The sequence below is a fragment of the Budorcas taxicolor genome, chromosome 7, assembly GCF_023091745.1.
Source record: "Budorcas taxicolor isolate Tak-1 chromosome 7, Takin1.1, whole genome shotgun sequence".
Classification (NCBI taxonomy): domain Eukaryota; kingdom Metazoa; phylum Chordata; class Mammalia; order Artiodactyla; family Bovidae; genus Budorcas; species Budorcas taxicolor.
Genome location: NC_068916.1, coordinates 95,031,244 through 95,053,529, shown reverse-complemented (window position 1 = coordinate 95,053,529; position 22,286 = coordinate 95,031,244). Strand labels below are relative to the sequence as shown.

The 22,286-nt window shown below is 40.6% G+C and overlaps 1 protein-coding gene across 1 annotated transcript in view; it reads left to right on the top strand.

Annotated features, from left to right (window-relative positions):
• The window catches only part of PCSK1 (proprotein convertase subtilisin/kexin type 1), a 50,710-nt gene extending 34,422 nt beyond the window's left edge, over nt 1-16,288 (top strand). The window contains exons 10-14 of the mRNA XM_052643657.1: nt 7,658-7,891; nt 10,175-10,332; nt 11,656-11,789; nt 13,532-13,693; nt 15,911-16,288. Of these exons, the coding sequence (XP_052499617.1) occupies nt 7,658-7,891; nt 10,175-10,332; nt 11,656-11,789; nt 13,532-13,693; nt 15,911-16,288 (1,066 nt within the window). The remainder of the gene's footprint in view (nt 1-7,657; nt 7,892-10,174; nt 10,333-11,655; nt 11,790-13,531; nt 13,694-15,910) is intronic.
• The last annotated feature ends 5,998 nt before the right edge of the window (nt 16,289-22,286 follow it).

Sequence of the window (22,286 nt, the reverse complement as noted above, 5' to 3'; positions counted from 1 at the left end):
TTTGATGAATTTGTGGGGGAGAAAGTGGTCTCCCCGTCCTATTCCTCCACCATCTTAGGACCGCCCCCTATGCTGTAAATTTTTTAGTCCGGCTATATTAAGAGCACCTTCTCACATCCAAATCAATCTTCCCTGACCTTTAGAAACACATGCCCTCCTCCCACTCAGCTCTAAGGCCTTCTCACTTCTGGTTATTCCCACCGAGACAGACTTTGTCCAGATAGTCTCCTGTGGGTGGTATTAGGAATAACATGTTTTAAAAACTATCTCTTTTCTTTTTAGGTTTTATAAGCCCAGTCATAGAACTGACAAAACACATCAGGGGACATAAGAATTAAAAACAGGACTTTTATCTTTTTTGTAGTATAACATTCAGTTCAGTTCAGTTCAATTCAGTCGCTCAGTGGTGTCCGACTCTTTGTGACCCCATGAATCGCAGCACGCCAGGCCTCCCTGTCCATCACCAACTCCAGGAGTTCACTCAGACTCACGTCCATCGAGTCAGTGATGCCATCCAGCCATCTCATCCTCTGTTGTCCCCTTCTCCTCCTGCCCCCAATCCCTCCCAGCATGAGTCTTTTCCAGTGAGTCAACTCTTTGCATCAGGTGGCCAAAGTACTGAAGTTTCAGCTTTAGCATCATTCCTTCCAAGAAATCCCAGGGCTGATCTCCTTCAGAATGGACTGGTTGGATCTCCTTGCAGTCCAAGGGACTCTCAATTGTCTTCTCCAACACCACAGTTCAAAAGCATCAATTTTTCGGCGGTCAGCCTTCTTCACAGTCCAACTCTCACATCCATACATGACTACTGGAAAAACCATAGCCTTGACTAGATGGACCTTAGTCGGCAAAGTAATGTCTCTGCTTCTGAATATACTATCTAAGTTGGTCATTACTTTTCTTCCAAGGAGTAAGCGTCTTTTAATTTCATGGCTGCAGTCACCATCTGCAGTGATTTTGGAGCCCCGAAAGATAGTCTGACACTGTTTCCACTGTTTCCCCATCTATTTCCCACGAAGTGATGGGACCGGATGCCATGATCTTCGTTTTCTGAATGTTGAGCTTTAGGCCAACTTTTTCACTCTCCTCTTTCACTTTCATCAAGAGGCTTTTTAGTTCCTCTTCACTTTCTGCCATAGGGGTGGTGTCATCTGAATATCTGTGGTTATTGATATTTCTCCCGGCAATCTTGATTCCAGCTTGTGTTTCTTCCAGTCCAGCGTTTCTCATGATGTACTCTGCATAGAAGTTAAAGAAGCAGGGTGACAATATACAGCCTTGATGTACTCCTTTTCCTATTTGGAACCAGTCTGTTGTTCCATGTTCAGTTCTAACTGCTGCTTCCTGTCCTGCATATATATACCATTATATAAATGCAAATCTTACTAAAGCCATTCATGCTTAAACACCCTTGTCCATTGATATCAGTTACTGTTTCTGATAATTTCCTTAAGATAAACATTTACAATTGAAATTTTGGTGTCAAAGGGAATGCATGCTTTAATGATCTTGATACATATTGTCAAGTTAGTCTAAAAAGACTGTACCATTTTATATTCCCATCAGCAATATACATGTGAAAGTGTCAGTTTCCTAAAGCCTTATCAAACCTATATTTATTATCTTTTAAAATGTTTGCTACTTTGATAGGTGAAAATGGCATCTCATCTTTATATGCTTTTATTTTATTACTAATGAAGCTCAATATTTTATGTTCTTTTGCCATTTATCATCTGTGATTGCTGTTTATGACATTGATTTTGTTTTATGGTCTTAGTTAGAAAAGCTACTAATGCTCAGTTAGTTGACATTTACCTTTTAATTTTATTTACATGTAATTTTTAATTTAATGAAGTTACTATGTATACAGTTACCGTTATCAGTCTCTAAGTTCTTTTTTTTTTTCCTTTTTTTATGCTCAGGGAAATCCTTGCAACCCCAAAGTATATAAATATACATTTATGTGTCTTTTATTAGATATTTATTTTCTAAATCCCCCTGGAATTTATTTTAGTGTATGCTACCAAGTAGGGATTTAGCAACATTTCCCCTTCAAAATAGTTATTCAATAGTCTAATACTTAATACAGAGGAAAAATCGTCTGTCTCACACTGTATGCCCACACCTTTTTATTCATCCTTATTTCTGCTTTCTGATGTTGTGTGGTGAGAAATCTTTAAATGTTAAGTCGGGTGCTATGGTTGAGTGATAGAGGAAGTGTTTAAACTTACAGATTACTGTTATCCTTCCTAATAAGCAGGTAATCCTAGAATACCATCCATCTTCTCTACAGAGAAGACAAAGCAGTCCCCTCATGTCATGTTCAGTAGATGAGGTTCGCGGTAGCAGAAGAACAGAACGCCTTGGCCTGGGCCATAGCTGGAAAAGATGTGCACTTGCTAGATGGGCACTGCATCACTCCAGGAGCCCTGGGACCACCCGTGGAGTTGCGGTTTAGTCTCTGGTATCTCAGTTATGATGCCACGGCAGCTAAGCAAGACAGGCTGAGTGAGGCTGGTACCAAAGCCTACCTACTTGGAGGAGCTGTAAAGGTATCTGATTAGGGAAGAGCAAATCCAGATGCTCAACCAGAAACAAGCAAATCTGAAGCTCTTGGGTCCAGCAGAAAAGCTGTGCTCAGAATCTGAGCTCAGTTTTAACAGGTAGAGGATGGACAGAGAGCAAAGTCTACAGGCACAAGCAAAGACTAGCATCGGCAGCCCCAAACCACATGTAAGGGAAGATCATCTAAGCAGTGAAGAGGGCAGGGAACAGGCATGCCACTAGCTATGTGACCTTAGGCAAATTAACCTCCAATTGAGTGCTTGATTTATCATTTATAAAATAGAGGGGCCAGATCAGATCATTTTTTTTCCCTAGCCTTTTCCTTTTAAAAGGATCCTCCAATTTGAAATTGAAGTGTCAGCTTATACAGATCATCTAACATGAATTGCTGAGATTGGTGGGAAGAGGTCCAGAGTGGAAGAAGTAAGATCTTATGAAGGCAAGTAGTTACACAGGTGGTGAAAAAAGATCATGTCATTTATGACTTTAGGATATAAGTTTTAGCTCCAGGGAGCTTTTAGAAGAAAACTATCCTTAAAAATCTTGTCTTCCCTATCCAACACCTATCAGATGCATACAAATATAACCAGCCAGACCTAGCCATCTTGTCTAGTGACCAGAATAGTAGAAACATTCATCTAACTGAACAGATGTAATGTTATTTTGACTAAGAACTGAAATTTTAAAATTGTCATATCTGATTTCTAAAATTTCAAACCTCCTCTTTCAGTATAAAGAGAAAATTACCTAAGGATGATCTAGCCTCATTAATCTCAGCTAATTCCTAATGGATCACTTTATAAAGCAGGGGCTCCACAGATTGTTACAAAACATATGAGGTCCAAGAACTTCTTTGCAACTAGATGCAGAAATGTTTAAAAGTGTGTGTCTGGCATTTTGGGGAGAATCATTTGCGCTTCCATCAGATTCTTATGCTGCTCATGATTTAAGAGACATTAAGAGTCTATGATCTCCCTGGTGTATGTAATAAGAATTTAATTCCTTTAATTTTGATTCAGTCATCAGTAAGATGGACATAATCTATCTTAACATTTATAAACTTCCTGCCAAAGTACATACAAATATTGAGATGTCTGTTCTCAGATGGACAGTTTTCTCTGCTCTATTCAGTTGTCTATACCAGATGCCTAATTTTACTTCAGAAAATCTGAATGCCAGAATTTCTAGAAGAGTCCTAGACAAACATGATTGGGAGAATCATTTAACCCTCTGTTCTTCCTTAAGTAACAACTATGGAGAATGAAGAGCAACTCTGGGCTAAATTTATCATCAATAACAGCATTCAGCATTGATCAGGCTACTACTATCGGCCATAACCGGTGCTAATCTCTTTATATACAATGCTAATTCTAATTCTTACAACATCCTTGTGACATATAAATTATTAATTGCATTTTATTAAGGATGAAACTGAGGCTTAGAGAGGTTGGGAAATGTAACCAAGAAATGACTAAAATCTTTAACAGCCAGGCTTACCTAGTTGTGATTAGAGGCTAAACCAGGTAGCCTCTAAGACTTTTTCATTTTAGAATTTTGTCTCCAGAATACTTTACCTACATTTTCCTAATTAGAAGCAATGCTTAATTTCAATGTTTAATTCCACAGCCCTTATTTTCTGTAAACATATCCTTGATTAGCAACCCAATGCAGATTTTTAAAAATTTAATTATTGTGGATGCCATTGATGAGCGAGATGCTAATTAACAGAGGAAGGCTGTCAGGAAAGAGATGCACTGCTGTTGGAAGGAGGTCCTTTTCACGTTAGGAAATGCAATCACTCAAATGAAAAATAACTCTGTTAGAGAAATAGCCTTAATTTTCCTAACTGCCTGACAATGAAGCCTCTTTGGATATTTTGCAAAGAATAGGTAAAAGAAAATAATCAAAAATAAAACAAAACCTGCAAGTGAATAAAAACCAATGCTCTAACTATAGAAATCTGCTTCGTGTTTGATTAGAATCATTATCAAGACCATGACTTTTACCTCCTTGGTACCTACCCTCATCCCAACACACACACACACACACACACGAGAGTCCAAGGGGTAAACTGGCATGTGGCCCACAGACTACCTCAGTGAGTCCACCTTTGGTAAGAAGCTTTTGCCTAAACTCCTTTTAAAAGACTAGAAGGAAGCAAGAATTTCAATAACATGCTATATAGGCCAGAATTAGTTTCCACATGGAGAAAACAGCCATTTCCGCTCACCTAGTTAATTATTCGTCAACGTGGGATGGCCAATGTGGATACGAGATGTACAATGAAGGATAATATATATGATCCTGGGCAGATAGGAGGTCAGACTGTCATACTCGACCTCTCATCTTAGAGGTGAGTCCACTCAGGCCCAGGGAGATGAAGTGGCTTGCTTAAGGTCACACAGGTCCTTGGTAATAGAATATAATTTAATGTGCTTTTTAACTCCCTATTCTGATGCCATGATTCTGACCCCAGTGACTTCTAATTACCTTAATTAGGTAGATACTTATATTCTTTCTTTCAACTCCTATTATTGTAGCTGTAACACAAAACTGGCTAGACAGCTTTTTCAGATATAAAATCCCTCCCTACCTTCAGGTATTTTGGCTCAGTAGGTTCAGGGTGGGACTCAAGAATGTTCATTATTTACAAGTGTGCCAGGTGATTATGATGCAAGCAGCCTTGAACCTTGGAGAATCACTGAACTAGAGTCTTTCCAAGGGTTCCACCAGTCACTCCCTGGGTTGAAGCATGCCATTTGCCAGGAGCTCAGCTGAGCAGAGAGAGGGCATATTAAGCTGCTAGGTGTCAGAGCAGCTTTAAAGTAACACACCAAAAATGAAAGAGTTAAGCCTTCAATCACTTACCACGATGGTATAAGCCAGAGGAAACACCAACTTTCCCTGTTCCATTTCCCCCCACCCTCTCCCATGGAAAGGTGCACCAGTTGAAGGTCAGGTTAAAAGTATGGACATGGGGGCTTGTTGTCTCACTGTTGAGGGAGCCAATGCAAGCCTCTGATAGTTTCCTGGACTCTGGGATAGGGTGGGGGTAAGGGGGGAGGCTGGGAGTGGAGAAGTCCTGGGCACTGAGTCAGAGTGGGGAGAGGTATTTTCAAGGTTTCCCCCTCTTCCGCCCATCAGGAAGCCTTGGCCGAGGTGCCCATGACCTCAGATAAGAAGGCCCAGGAATGTAAATATGCAAAGAGCTTGCTGGGAGAGGAGGACTGGAGTCCTTGACTACTACAGCTTCCTTCAGAGAGGGTGATGCGTGGGCTTGGCACCCAGGCTGGCATGCAGAGGGCAGCGTGCCCATGAGGCCACCAGCTACAGACTTTGTAAAGCTTCTTATGAGGACTGGGATTTCAACAAGGAGCAGACTCCTCCATGTTTAGGAGCGTGCACTGCCCCCTGTTGTCACTAAGGGATTGTTAAACCAGTCCATGACCAGCTCTGGGGAGACAACACCCAACTGAGCCAGACTCCCCTGTTGGCTGTTTCACAACCTAGTGGCAAGATAGAACCCTGGAGGATGCAATTTAGGCATTTCTTTATCTAAATAAGGCTTGACTGGCCTGATAGGAACAATGCAGGTCTCAGAGCTAAGGAAAGGCCTGAGATCACGAAAGACTTCTAATGACTAACGGCAGTAAGTTTTAAAATTGTATTTAAGGCTAGTTAACACTTAGACACGTTCAACCATCCAACCAGCTAATATTTACCCAGCAAATACCCTGTGCCTGGCATTCTTCTGAGTGGCTGGTACACATCAGAGAACAAGGAGAAAAATCTCAGCCCTTTTCATTGCTGATTCTAGGATGGGAGACAGATGCTAATAACACACAAAACAAATGAGTTGCTCAGTATGTTAGAAGATGATAAGCAGTATAAAAGAAAAACAATGCACAGCAAGATAAGAGAGCACAGGAGTATTATGGGGGAGTTGAAATCTTAAATAAGGTGATCAGGGAAGGCTTTGTCTTCATTATTAACAGACCCAACACACCCACGCACCTCTGATTTATCCTTATATTGCTATTAAATTAATTTTACCAAGACTTCTGATTATACCATTTCATTGCTCAAAAATCCTCTATGGCGCCCCCTTGCACAAAGGATAAAGTATAAGTTCCTTTTCCTGGCATTCAAGGTCCTCACCACCTGGCTCAGTATTCCTCTTCGCCTCTTCCTTTCTCCGGTAAACCAGATGGTTACCGTACTCTGGGCATATCCTATACTTCCCCTGCTCAGAGGTTTTGTTTCGTTGACTAATCTCTCTCATTCCCGCTCTCCACTTCTTAACGTTCTACCCATTCTTTAAAGTTCATCTCAAAATATTTCCTCCTAGAAGAGCCTTCCTAGAACCCTTCCATCCCCAAAGAATTATTTCTCCTTCAAAGTCCAACAATACATTATGGTATGAATGCAGGATTCAATAGATACAGTTATTAAAAAGACTTAGTTCTTTTACTGGATTTGAAGCCTGGCGTGCTGCAGTCCATGGGGTCTCAAAGAATTGGACATGACTAAGCAACTGAACTGACTGAAGCTTCTTAAAGACATGAACTACTTCCTTGCATATTCCCGCTCTGTTCAGCAAGTTGCCTTGTAAGAATGAGCTCAAGTCGCTAAGAGCTTCTTGACACTTTTGCCATATAAAAAGAGAGACAAAAAAATATGTAGGAGTGGGTAACCAGTCCATGTCTAAATCTGAGTCTTCCTAAGAAGGAAGTCAAGACCTCAACCGTGGGTTCATAATGTTGAAAATTCTAAGGTTGTTAATGGACTGCATAAGAATGGAGGACACAAAGGAAGTGTCATCATTTTAAATTTTTGCTCCAGTCAAGCGTAAGTCATTAGAACTTGGTCCTACATTTCTACAGTACTGAAAACCAAAATTTAATAATTTATAAGACTGAATTTTTAATTCTAAATGAAAGATATACCAATAGTGATACACACTAAAATTACGGAGGCACAGTTGCAAAAGACACTTTGCCATCTCTGAATGGAGATGCTTGTTTTCAACACTTGCTTTTGCAAGAACACTCCTTTTTGTCCCTGAACATTCTTTCGGTCGCTTCCTGTCCAGTCCAACTCTCACCTGGCGAGATATGCAGCACCTGGTTGTATGGACCTCTGAGTATGACCCGCTGGCCAATAACCCTGGATGGAAAAAGAACGGAGCAGGCTTGATGGTGAACAGTCGATTTGGATTCGGGCTGCTAAATGCCAAAGCTCTGGTGGATTTGGCTGATCCCAGCACCTGGAGCAGTGTGCCTGAGAAGAAGGAATGTGTTGTCAAGGACAATGACTTTGAGCCCAGGTAAGTGTCTCCAGGAATTTTAAACAATTGTGTGCCATGGCACTATTTGAGAATGATGCTTGTCACTCTGCCTAATTTTTCTCCCCTACCCTTCTGAAGCAGATGGGGATGGCATTTTCCAGTGTTCCCCATGGCTCCATGAGAGGTCACAGAGACCAAAGATTTGCAAATCATGTTAACAACACACTTGTATTTTCCTTTCATAGCCCATCTCCAACAATATGGCAGTAAGCTAATGTGCACCAACTCGGTGGATATGAGTTTGAGCAAGCTCCGGGAGTTGGTGATGGATAGGGAAGCCTGGCATGCTGCAGTTCATGGGGTTGCAAAGAGTCAGACATGACTGAGCAACCGAACTGAATGTGCTCCACTGTCCTATAGACCACTAAGAAAAATCACTGCCAATTAAACGATTTCAAATCATCAGTTTATTAAAATTCATCCCAAATTCAAAGATGTTAAGTTTTTTTTTTTTAATGCATCTTAGAATTGATGAGATGCAGCACTTGCCAACCAGTGTTACCCAAAACCGACTTCCAAAAGAACCCTGCTTTATGCCCCAAGGCTTTCATTTAGAATATACTTGTCCCACTACATCTAGGTGCAGAAGCAGAATCTGGTGTCAAGACAACCACAACTATATTGAAGGCACACTCACACAAAATATCCAAGGGTGGGAGGCTTGGAGGGCATGCATTAGGGAGATAAAATCATTTCTGAAAAAGTTATGTTTCAGTAATGGACCATTTTTGGATTAATATAAGACAAACCTGTTTGAATTTGATGCCATAACAAATGATTTATTGCATTCAAATATCTGTGTTTGTGTTCCTTACCATTTGCTTTTCTCCCCTTATGTTCAGAACTCAACATGAGATCTACCCCCTTAAATTGTTAAGTGTACAATACATAACTGTTAACTATTGGTACAATGTATAGCTGATCTTTAGAACTTACTCATCTTTCTTAACTGAAACTTGATGCACACTGATTAGTAACTCTCCATCTCCCACCCCGACAAGCCCAAGAAAACCAACATTCCACTGTCTGAGTCTATGAATTCAACTATTTTAGAAATCTTGTATGAATAGAATTACGCAATATTTATCTACCTGTGACTGGTTCATTTGCCCATCATAATGTCTTCCAATTGTATCCATACTGTCACATATAGCAGAATTTCCTTCTTTTTTAAAGCTAACGTTCCATTGTATATAAATATCATATTTTCCTTATCCATTCATCTATTGAGGAATATCTAGGTTGTCCCCCTATCTTGGCTATTAAGAATAATACTGCAATGAACATGGGGATGCTGGTAACTCTTTGAGACCCCAATTTCAATTGTTTTGAATAAATATCCAGAAGTGACATTGCTGGATCATATGGTAGTTTTATTTTCTAAGGAAGTTTTATATTGTGTTATATACTGGCTGCACCATTTTGCATTCCCACCAATTGTGCAAGAGCTCCAATTTCTCCACATCCTCACCAACACTTGTCTTTTCTTATCTTTTTTATCTGTATTTTTTTAAAGTAATAGTCATCCTGATCTTGATGGGTATCTTGATTTGGGTCTTGATTTGAATTTCCCTGATGATTAATTATGGTGAACTTTGTCCCCGCCCCCCAAATATCAATTGGCCATTTGTATGTCTTCTTTGGAGAAATGTCTATTCAGGTCCTCAGCTCATTGTTTTGAATCATATTGTTAGGATTTTTGCTATTAAGTTATAGGAGTTCTTATGTATTTTAGAGATTAACCATTTCTTACATATTGTCTACTGTTCTTAGGTTGCCTTTTCAGTTTGTTTCCTTTGATGTGGTCCTACTTGTTTATTTTTATTTATCTTTTGCTGCCTGTGCTTAGATTGTCATATCCACTAAATCACTGCCAAGACCAATGTCATGAAACTTTTCCCCTATGTTTTCTTCTAGAAGTTTTGCAGTTTCAGGTCTAATGGGTGGGTTTATTTCTGGGTTTCCACTCTGTTCTGTTTATCTGTATGTATGCATGCTTGCATGCTCAGTCCTGGCTCTTTGAGACCCTATGGACTATAGCTCGCCAGGCTCCTCTGTCCTTGGACTTTTCCAGGCAAGATTACTGGAATGGCTTGCCATTTCCTCCTCCAGGGATTTATCAGCCTGTCTTCATGGGGTTCTTCTCATAACAGAGGTAACACGCCTAGCTGAGTATCTACTTAAGAGTGCTGTGTACACATTTCCATAAAATGTAAGGAAGAGATACAACTTTGTTCACTGATGATTATTTAATGTATTTAGAGCCCTGAAAGCTAATGGAGAAGTCATCATAGAAATTCCAACAAGAGCTTGTGAAGGTCAAGAAAATGCTATCAAGTCACTGGAACATGTGCAATTTGAAGCAACAATTGAATATTCCCGCAGAGGAGACCTTCATGTCACCCTCACTTCGGCCGCTGGTAAGTTTAAAAAAAAAAAAATTCAATTTATTCTAAACTATGTGTTTAAAATTTTAAGCATAAATTAAATGATTTCAAATCAATGATTGATATTTGCTTCTATATAGGCCTAAGTCTTTCAATAGATACTTTCAGGTCTTAAAAAATATGCTTAATTTTTTGGGGCATCAGAACTCTATCTACCTTGTTTATTTCAACTGATCCTTAGATAAGCAAAGAATGACGTTTACTCAAATAATACCAATTAATAAACCCTCTGAGTTATGCATTTTCAAATTGTGTTCATTTTCCCAAGTCACTGATCTATATCATTCATTTCTCTCATTAGTGAAAGTTAGTCTAATAATTAAACTGACAGATACATCAGACACATCCAAGGAATTAATTAAAAAACCAAGAATTCTGATCTATGAGAGTTGAGAAGACTACAGAAATTTTCCACAATTACATGATTAAGCGTATATGGTATGATATATTGACATTTGTCCTTTCCTGAAAGGTTACTAAATCAAACAAGATCATGGGTGGTAAAGAGTTTGTGAAATATAAGCTACAATCCAACTAGGAGAAGCTGTCCCAATCCTTTTTTATACTTTAATAGGATTCAACTGACTAAATTCAATTCCCATAAATGATGTATGAAAAAGATGAGCTATCTGTATAACATCCTTCTAGAACATGAACTTACTAGAGGTTTGGAGCTGGCTCTGTTAATTTTGGAAATGTGCTTTCTTAATATCTGGGAACTGGCCCCAAATACTGGTAGAATGCTTTTTCATTGACATTTTCTCTTGAAAATATTATTAACTGATCTATAGAGAACTTGGATGTGAAAATTTACAGTAACTTTTACTAGGTATTTTTATATCAAAAGATATTAGTAAATTATACATGGTTTTATTAGGTCTATGCTGCATTATAGACTCAGGAACCTATTAAATTTTAAAATTTTTCTCTTAAATTTCAAAGTGGTAGTTCCATTAATATGTATGTTAGGTCTCTGACTCTCTTCTTTAGTGTAGTTCATAAGCATAGTTCTCTGAGTTCTCCTTATTCAAATAAACCTTATTCAATATCTCCATCCATTATGTATTTTTCTAGGATATTTACTGAAAACTTATTATATGCCAGGAAATGCACTAAGGACTGTGAATAAAACTTTTTTTCCCTTGGGCATGTTGCCATCCTGGCGTTCTATTCAAAGGGGAAATTCAGAAGGCTTGCGTCTTCCCCCTCTCACTCTCAGTTATCGAACACTGGAGTGCGCCCTGCTATCCTCTCTCTCAGGACACTCATTAGCTTGTGTTTCTTGCATGAAAACAGGAACCAGCACCGTACTGTTGGCTGAAAGAGAGCGGGACACGTCTCCCAATGGCTTTAAGAACTGGGACTTCATGTCTGTTCACACATGGGGAGAGAATCCCATAGGCACTTGGACTTTGAGAATTACAGACATGGTAAGTATGAATGAGAGGATACTGAACCACAAGCTCACTTGTAAAGTTAGTGCATCAGTAAGGACCCAAAGGAACTTTGATCACTCCTTAGAGAGGCCAAGGAGAAGGTATATATGTTTTAAGCTATGCCCACTTGGCTATAAAAATAATAATTTTTTAAAAAACTTAGGCACCAGCCATGTACGAAGGAAGAAAAAACATTTTGCTACACATCATGACAGACTGTGGGACAAATGTTTCCATGTCAGAACACAGCCAGCCACATGAGCTACTCAGACACCAGAATCAGCTGTATTCATAAGCGTGGTTGTGAATGCTACACCAGCTTAACTATGACACTCTGCTGGGGTCAAGGCTTCCCAGGTGGTGCTAGTGGTAAAGAATCTGCCTATCAGTGCAGGAGATGCAAGAGATGGGGGTTCATTTCCTGGGTCAGGAGCTTCCCCTGGAGTAGGAAGTAGCCACCCACTCCAGTATTCTTGCCTGGAAAATTCCATGGACAGAGGAGCCTGGGAAGCTATAGGTCATGGGGTTGCAAAGAGGTTGCAAAGAGTTATGACTGAGCAACTAATATCTGCTGGGGTCATATAAAGAAACTCTTAACAATATTTACTACAGTGGTTATTTAGAAGTAGTTTACTTGTTAGACAAAATATTTTATTTAATATGATTTTTTTGTTTTATTTCAGTTATGAAACAAGCAAAAGTATTTCTCAGTTTTCTTTGTTTGCTAACACTCTGATATTCTTCTATAATTGTAACACAGTCCCTAAAAATAGTTTCGGAGCAAAATTCAAATTCAGTTGACTCATTTATTTTTATATCATTTCTCCAGCATTTTCTATAGGTGAACATATAAATGAATGGTGTTTTGGGTTCAAGCTCTCCAGAGCTAGCAGTGTTATAAGGATCAGTAGCACCAGATTTAATGTCTAGATAACTTTTCAAAAATAAATGATTTTAAATCCTTGAAGATGTCAATTAAATTAATACAAATTCTACAGTCATTGTTACTTTTTTCTCTGAGAACAGCTTTCACCTAAAGACTGTTAAAATTGTGATTTAGCCATGGAAGTGGTAAAAATTTCTGCTCTCACAGGGGGAAGAAGAAAACGTTTTTAGTTGATGGTTCTGTTCCTGAAGCTGGCCTCCATTCTTTAACTCAGCGTCACCACAAGGAAGCTAAGAAAATCTGTTAACCAAGATGGGACTGTTTTATATCAAGTTTGCAAAATCTGACTACTGTTTTAGAGTAGTTTTTTTTTAATATTTTAGATTTTAGCATATTATTTTTAACATAATTGTTGAGCCTGTAAAAATTATTATTCCCACAAATATACAGTTCCTAAGGACTGCTCAGTGTTGAAGGCTATTTATAATACTCCAGACTTTCATTCCAATGGAATGTTTCTACAAGTTGATAATTGGTAAATATAATTCCCATTATATAAGGGACTGTCAACTTTTCAAGAACACACCCAATATAGAAAAGAAGGTTCACGCAGAGAGTTCTCCTTTCCAAATTAAAAACGACCAGTTTGTAAATCTCTGAACCTGTCAACTACTCATTTTCATAGCAAGAGTGAGTCTAGTGATTTACGTCTTTGTACACAAACCTCTACACACGGAATGCACAGAATTTGAAAATTAGATTTTCACTATAAAATCTCTCAGCTATCTTGAAGCTGTGTGTTTTATACTGCTCAGAACACACACTAACATTATGTATGCTTATTCGTTAGTCTGGAAGAATGCAAAACGAAGGAAGAATCGTGAACTGGAAGCTGATCCTGCACGGGACCTCTTCCCAGCCAGAGCACATGAAAGAGCCCCGGGTGTACACGTCCTATAACACTGTGCAGAACGACCGAAGAGGGGTGGAGAAGGTGGTGGATCCCAGGGAGGTCTGTGTGGCTCTGTTCTTCCTGGCATGCTCTTCTCTGAACTGGGCTTCCCAGGTGGCGCTGGTGGTAAAGGACCTGCCTGCCAGTGCAGGAGACATAAGAGATGTGGGTTCAATCCCTGGGTCAGGAAGATCCCCTGGAGGAGGGCAGGGCAACCCACTCTAGGATTCTTGCCTGGAGAATCCCATGGACAGAGGAGCCTGGTGGGCTACGGTCCATAGGGTCACAAAGACTTGGACATGACTGAAGCGACTTAGTATGCACACACAATCAACAGTGTAGTGGGTGAACCTGCCCCTAACTTTTAGGCAGGACGTGAGTTAAAAAATGGGTTGGGAGGAAAGGAAGTAGAAGTGAACTTTACTTTTGATAGAAAATTGTCTCACCTCCTCTTTTATCCAAAATTTAGAAATTAAAATGAATGAATTCAATATTATTCAATTCTCAAACATGAATTTTCTCCATTTACAAGAGTATCAAATTTTAAAGAAAGCTATCTTTTTGTATGCTCACATATACCTAATGTTTGTATTACACCTAATTTTAAAGGATTTTCCACACTGTCTCATTTAACTTATAATGCTTATAACCTAAAAAGGATAGATCTCAGTATGTCCATTTTACAGAAAGAAGACCAAAGGTCAAATGACCAAATCATGCATGCTTCTCTTTACTAATTCCTTAACTGATGCTTCTTGGCAACTCCAAGGGGAGCTACAGAATCTCGGTTTTTCTCAGAAACTTGCTGAGGAAAGCTGAAGTCAGTCAGTTACATTCCCGGGTCTCAGCCGGAAGCCACTGGCTTCTCCCTTATCAGATGGTGGGCAGAAAACACATTTTCTTTATCTATGTGTCCCCCACGCCTCTGGCACTCTGCCTCAGATTGTAGCAGGTAGGTTATCAGAGTTTCCAGGACAACATTCCCTGAACAGGCCTGGCTCTGTGACGGGTGTTTTGGAAGATACAAAGACATTCTTCATTCAAGAAATGTATAAACTAGCTGTGTGATGGCCTCAGCTCATATTCCGGCCCCGTTTACGTTCTGCAAAATAGCTTCCACTGGGGCCCTACCCCGGAGGCTTCCTCGGCACAGTCCTGGAGGCAGAGGGCGCCCTGCAGGAACTTTTTCCTCCAAGATTCCCTAAGGGGTATTAACAGAACCCTTTGATTGTTTAGGACTTCCCTGGTGGTTCAGATGGTAAAATGTCTGCAGGAGACCTGGGTTCAATCCCTGGGTCAGGAAGATCCCCTGGAGAAGGAAATGGCAACCCACTCCAGTACTCTTGCCTGGAAAATCCCATGGACGGAGGAGCCTGGTGGGCTATAGTCCATGGGGTCACAAAGAGTTGGACACAACTGAGCGACCTCAGTTTCACTTTTCTTTTGATTGTTAAAATAGTGAAATACTTCCACAACAGGTGACCAAGAAACATTTCTCTGATCTCTCCAGTGTCCCCCTTTCCTGGACCACTGCCCAAGTCTCTTCCCAGACCCTTTCTGACAATTCAGCAGCTGAAAGGGCAGCTCCTAACAGAGCAAGAGGCCTCCAGAGAGCTGCCACACGACAGCATTACTGGTGCCTCTGCAGGAAGTTCCTGCCTGTCTTATCAGCAGCTCCTTCCCAAAACACGGACGGGAGGAAAGGGAGTGGCAAACTGTGGATTTTCCATAGGATAAGACCATACTATCTTTTACAATTAACTTTTCCATCCAGAACTTAGGACATTAAAGTGAATGAATTCAATGTTATCAAATTTCCTAACATGCATTCTACTATAGCAGGCTGAAAAGCAAAGGAAACCAACAGGCGTACGCACTCACCTACATCATTCCATTCAGGCTTCAAAACCCACAAGAAATGGAGGAATTCTTCCTGCCATATGATGGGGAGATTAAAGAGGTGCCAAGGCCCCTGGAGAAGGGAAAGGCTACCCACTCCAGTATGCTGGCCTGGAGAATTCCATAGACTGGATAGTCCATGGGGTTACAAAGAGTTGGACACGACTGAGTGACTTCCACTTCACTTCACCTCAAAGGTGCATTAGTGAATGGGAAAATGCAGACTGAAACCCCAGTTAGTGTGAGTCCAAGCTTTGCACTCTCTCTATTCCCCAGACGGCCTTGCGAGGCACAGGCAGTGGATGTGTGTTGTAGCTGCCTTGCTGGCTCCTAAATAACAAGCTTTCTCTCCCTGTCCGGTGGCTTTCTGTGTTTCAGGAGCAGCCTACACAAGAGGGCCTGAATGAGAACGCTCAGGCATCCCAAAGCCCCAGCAGCAGTAGAGTCGGGGGCAGAAGGGATGAGTTGGCAGAGAGTGCCCCTTCTGAGGCCATGCTGAGACTTCTGCAGAGCGCTTTCAGCAAAAACTCACCCTCAAAGCAATCACCAAAGAAGCCCCCAAGTGCGAAGCCCAACATCCCTTACGAAAATTTCTATGAAGCCCTGGAAAGGCTGAACAAACCTTCCCAGCTTAAAGACTCTGAGGACAGTCTGTATAACGACTATGTTGATGGCTTCTACAACACGAAACCTTATAAGCACAGGGACGACCGGCTGCTCCAAGCCCTGGTGGACCTTCTGAGGGAGGAAAATTAAAATATGTGCTGGTCCAAAGCTGGAGATAGTCACGCTTCTTCCTCCCCCCTTAGATTTTGCCTGTGTCTGAAGTGGGTGTTTTGTCCTTGATTCTTCTGCTTCTAATATCCTTTGCAGTACTTTTTCTTTTTCTCCCTAAACTGGATATTTGAAAGCTAGGAGATCATGCAGTAAATCCAACTTCCTGAATTGATTGCACAAAGCTCGTCTTCCCTGCTTGCACAAGTCAAATGTTTTGTTCTTTCTGGGGCCACAGTTCACACCTGGTTCTCATACCACACGAGAACGCCTACTCAGACCTCCCATTTCATGTATCAGAATAAAAGGTACACAGGGCAACAGATTACTTTGAAAAAGCAACCTGCAAAAAAATGAGAGGAAGGAAGACAGTTTCTAATAGCTTGTTCCCTGTCTTTGCCATACAGTTCTTCAAATTTTGATGCCAAAGAAGGGCTTGGAAAGTCTCTAATGAAGGAGCTCTTAATTAGATTCATATCCCAGGCTTTTCTGCTCCAAAGTGCTGCTCATTCAGGAAGAGGCCGTTAGGTCATTTTGGGGAAAGGCTGGGTTATTCAGATCCAGAAACAGGCCTCAAACCCTGCACTGGCTGGTGTGAGCAGTTTCAGAATATTCTTTGCTTGGTGTACCATGGAGAGGCCTCCATGGATCTGAAGGTGACTGCGACTCAGGCTGTGAGCGCTGGCCTTCCCCTCTTCCCCCCCGCCTTCTCCTTTCTCAGCCACAAACTAAATACTGAGAGAGCTATTGATACCGCTTTCTTAGAACAAACTTGATTAGGGACTTGGCCAATTCCTAGTCATAATTTTTTTTAAAATAGTCATAACAGGAAACCACCACTCATAACATGGAAAAGGAATGTAATAACAGGAACGTGTTCATCACAGGGAGAGCCAATGGAAGGTTTTGTTGTGTTTTAAACTGCATAAAGAGCAGTTTTTTCTGGATCTTTGAGTTTCCTTGACACCGAAGGCGCTTCTCCAGTCTTATGGATAATAGTCTCCAAATTCTCAAATTGTTTCCAAGCTTCAACTCAGAGGACACAGGCTGGCCGCCCACAGGCAGCATCTGACCCTCAGCTAGATTTTGTTTGTCAAGTTAAATGTTTTAAAAATGGGAGTGATTATTGAAACTATGAGATTTCACATAAAACCTGACTGTTAGTGCATCTTCCCTCGTAGCAACAGCTGGCCGGAGCTGAGTAGCAGCTGCCTAGCAGTTATAGACTTGGACGCACGTCCCCATGGTGCCCTCTTCACCCATGCTGCTTATCACAGCCACCTGACCGGTGCGCATTCAATAGGCATTTGATTTTGCCTATTCCTGCACTAAATGAATATGCACAGTGTAAAAGCATTAGGAAAAAAATATCCCCAACTTCTTTCAGATAGGAACTGTATGATAATAATTACAAGAATTTGTCACGATCTAATTTATTGGCCAAAAAAGAAAAGGTATTTTAGACCCTTGAAAATACCTCTGAAATCTTATTTGACGTACATGTTTTATCTCACCTCACCCAGATGCTCACTTATTCTAATTCACGAATTGCCAAGCCCCTAGCTTCCCGCTCTCACAAAGGCTCCAGTCACTGACAGTACCTGCACTCTCCCACTCAGTCGGCTGTTTGCGATCCTTCCATGAAGTCTGAACTTCCTTAGGCCGCTGGACCAGGAAGAGAACTCCATTGAACTAGATCAGGAGAGCCCTAGGGTCTGTCACTTGCTTTAAAGTGAATTTGGTAAGACAGACTTTCACCCCCGATTGTGCAGAATGAGGGTATTTCTAGAGCAATATGCACGATGTATTGAGGATGTCCCCCTGAAGGAATAGCAGTATCTCTCTATCATGGAGGTATTACATGTTGTATGATTCACAGTGTTAAATAGAATTTTGGAAAATTGCAGCACATCCAAAGGTATTGCATGAAGCTGAAAAGCATCAGAGAGTTACTATAAAAAAATAACTAAGTTTTCAATGAGTTAAAAATAAATCAGTGAAAAAATAAAGCTAAGGCCCAAGAGGGCAATAAAAAATTACAGATGAAAACTCCCAAACTAGTGCTAATTTGTATGAAGCTTTCTTTTTCATCCTTCTAACCGTATCTTTTTCTGGTTAAAACCCCAACCAACCATTGGACCATAGCCAAAGGTTCAATCAAGAGAAGCTTTAATAGTTAAATAAAGTCATGTTTGAATGTTTCCAACCTGGAACATATTGTTCAGACTTGAAATATTTTCGTCAGTCTTTCTTAGTGCCTGTGTGGATTTTTGTGAAAATGTAAAAAGAGGAAACTTATATAATATTTCCCTCAGAATTTTAAACTATATTTTCTTTACAGGTATTTGTAATGCTTTACCAAATGCTTTTATCAGACAGAATTTTAAAAGGCATAATAAATTATATTAAAAACCAAAATTTTCCTGAGAGTAAGAACATTTCATCCAATAAAATATTTTTGAAAAGCATGTTCCTCTGTCAGTGAGAAAAAAAAAGGTGTAATATGTTTATGTTGTGGTATTAAAAATGACATTTGTCTCATAACCTAATATAATGTGTAGCTGAGTTTAACATGTGTGGTCTTAGCATTTTTAAAGGAACTCCCACATTATACGCTTGATGTATTAACCAGAATATGTACAATATGCTTATAAATCTGAAGAATAAATGGTTCCTCACTAAGTCAAAAAGAAAATAGAAGCTTATGTTTCCAACAAAAACAGGATCTCCTTCTCTTATTATATTTCCTAAATGAACTGTAAAAACTAAAAGGTGAAGGTTTACATTAAGTTCAATGGGCTTTCTTAAAGACAATTTAAGAATCTACTTTAATAGGTATATTTCACCTTGCTTTATAGGACAGTCTTTCACTTTATTTTTTTTTTTTTCAGTGACAACACACAAAGTTGTGTGACTGAGCATTAACTGAAGTGCTGAGGAAAAAAAAAAAAAACCTACAGGGACAGCATGTGAGAGCAGTCATTTGCAACAGTCTACTAATTGTGACTTTGTTTATCGGCCAGATTACAGCAACTCAGCATTAAATTCTTCCCAGCGGCCCCTTGTCAGAAGCCCCCCAATTTCTAATTCTGACTTCCTATTCTCAGCCCATTTTCTCTCCTGCTCCAAACCCTTATTCCAGGATTTTCCACCCACCATTTCAGAATGTGACGCCTTCCTATGCAGAGGTTGGTTTCTCCCTAGACTCCATTACCCCTTCCTAAGTTATAAATACTCAGTAAAACCAAAACGATTTCTCAAGAATTCCAGAAGGACTGTTCAACTGGTTTTTGTTCTCCACATCTAGCCATCTTCAAAGTCTTTCCACCAGGGGGATTAAAGATAGTTTGATTTCTTTCGAATGTCTACTTAGTAAGGCCTGGATTAACCATGTGCAGGCTGCAAGTATAAACACAAATACACACACATGTCCCAAGGACAGACATTAATTCCTAAATATAAATTTAAACCCAGAAGAAGGAAGAGCATTCCCTAACCGCCTGATGATAATTTTGCAAGGCTATAGCACTAATACACATGATGGTGATTATTATTCACGCTACTCTCTCTGCCCTGGTGGACAGTGTACTTTCGTGGCCTATGGATGCTAAGCTTGATCTGCTTTGGTCAGTGAAGTATTAGCAGACAGGAGGTGATCAAGGATCTTAAATCTTGCTTTTCAGTGCGTCAGTGCTAGAAGAAGAGCATGTCTCTGGGAGCTACAGCCCCTTCTGCCTGTTTCCAGAACAAATGTATACGAGGCAAACTCACATTCTGGAACTAAATCCAGGCAACTCACAGTCTGAAGCAGAGCTGTCCAGATGAGTGCAGCCTAAATAAACTGAACTTGTCACCTTGACAACAGTCTCCGAGTAGTTGGTTACACAGCCTGAGTGTATCACAAAATAATGAAAGAAAAAGTTCCACGTGTTCATTCCACTACCAATTCTGTCCCTTTCAAACTGTGCCTTCCTGAGCCTAGAGTACAAAAAAAGAGCCAATATTAAGCCATAAACCTCTTAATACCAATCCCAAGGATAAACAGAGACCCTGCCCAAGCTCTGAAATTTTCATCTTTAAAGATCTGTCTTGGTTCAGCTCCTCCTAAAAGCAGAGCCTCAGACAATGAATGACTGGGTACAGGCAGTTTATTTAGGAGGTAAACAAAAGCAGAGAGAAAAAATGACTCTCGCATACCTGCAAGGAGTCACACAATGAAGCCACACTTATCATCAGCACGAGACTTCCCAAAGACTAGAATGGATGCTTCAGCTGATAATGACTTCGGTAGAAGGTAGCTCAGAGCAGACATCCATGCTACCCTCTCTCCCTCATCCAACACTGTCACAGTCCACCAGCCTCTCTCAGAAGCTAGATGAAACCCCAGAGTAAGGGAAGAAAACGTGACTGGCTGAGATCAAGTTCATACTACTTATTAGAAAAGCAACTTTTAACAGAAATAAAGTTCTGTTACAAAATAATGAAGAAGCTTTTGCTCACTTCGGTTTTAGCCTGCAATTTGTACATTTGTATAATTTGTATTGCTTGTATATTGCTGCTGCTGCTGCTAAGTCACTTCAGTCGTGTCTGACTTTGTGCGACCCCATAGACGGCAGCCCACCAGGTTCTGCCGTCCCTGGGATTCTCCAGGCAAGAACACTGGAGTGGGTTGCCATTTCCTTTTCCAATGCAGGAAAGTGAAAAGTGAAAGTGAAGTCGCTCAGTCATGTCTGACTCTTTGGGACCCCATGGACTGCAGCCTTACCAGGCTCCTCCGTCCATGGGATTTTCCAGGCAAGAGTACTGGAGTGGGTCACCATCGCCTTCTCCTAAGTGAGCATTATTCTTGGCTTCCCTAGGGGCGCCAGTGGTAAAGAACCTGTCCTCAATGCAGGAGACCTGAGTTTGATCCCTGGATCAGGAAGATCCCCTGGAGCAGGAAATGGCAATCCACTCCAGTATTCCTGCCTGGGAAATCCCGTGGACAGAGGAGCCTGGCGGGCTACAGTCCATGGGGTCACAAAGAGTCAGACACCACTGAGTGACTAACACACACACTCTTATCATCAGTGCGTGACAAAAAGGTCACTATGGCCATTATGTGTCCACCATTCCCAGGGCTTGTGCAAAGGAGGCAAAAATCACTTCCTGGTGTCTAAAACCGGCCTCCACTGTATTCCAAACAGTTTGCCTGAAACTCCACAAAGCACTTTCACTCTCATCCACAGCCACATACCCTCCGCCTCCATAGAAGCCTATGTTGTAGGGATCTTCGTTGAACATTTGCCTACCTGGGGAAGGGCCCACAGGCTCAAAAAGGGTTCTTGTTCATAGGAGAAGGTAGGGGGAAACAACCTCAGATCTGTTCCTCCAAGGCTGTTGTGACTGTTCCCTTCTACTGTTATCTCTACCTCTCTCTGTCTCTTGCAGCCCCAGCAACAGATGACTTATAATTCTAGATGACGTTTTGATGTGAGGAGAGTAGCCTCTATGTCTGGTTCTGCCTTATATCCTTGACACTTACTTCTTGCATCATTATTATTCAAGGGCAAAAAAAAAAAAAAAAACAGTCTGAAAAGGCAACAGCAACACAAAGTGGCTAAAGGTGTAGGTTCTTCCATCAGCCGCAAGTGAATGTGAATTCTGACTCTACCGTATTCTAGCTGTGTGCCCTTGAGAAGGTTACTTCACCTTTCTGGGTTCTGCTTCTTCATTTATGACAATGAAGTCTACCACTCATAAGATTAAATAAGATAATGCAGGTAAATTATTTAGTATGGTTCCTATGCCTAATACATTTTCAATAAATGTTAGTTTTTATTATTAGTGAAACTACTGCTCATATTATTATCGTGGTGCTGTGAAAAGAGAGTCAAATAGATGTGAATTTGTAGTTCTTATCTACAAATTTAAGAAAAAAAAATTAGAATTGATAAACAAGATGGAAATACCATAAATTATTGCTGGTCAAAGTGATGGT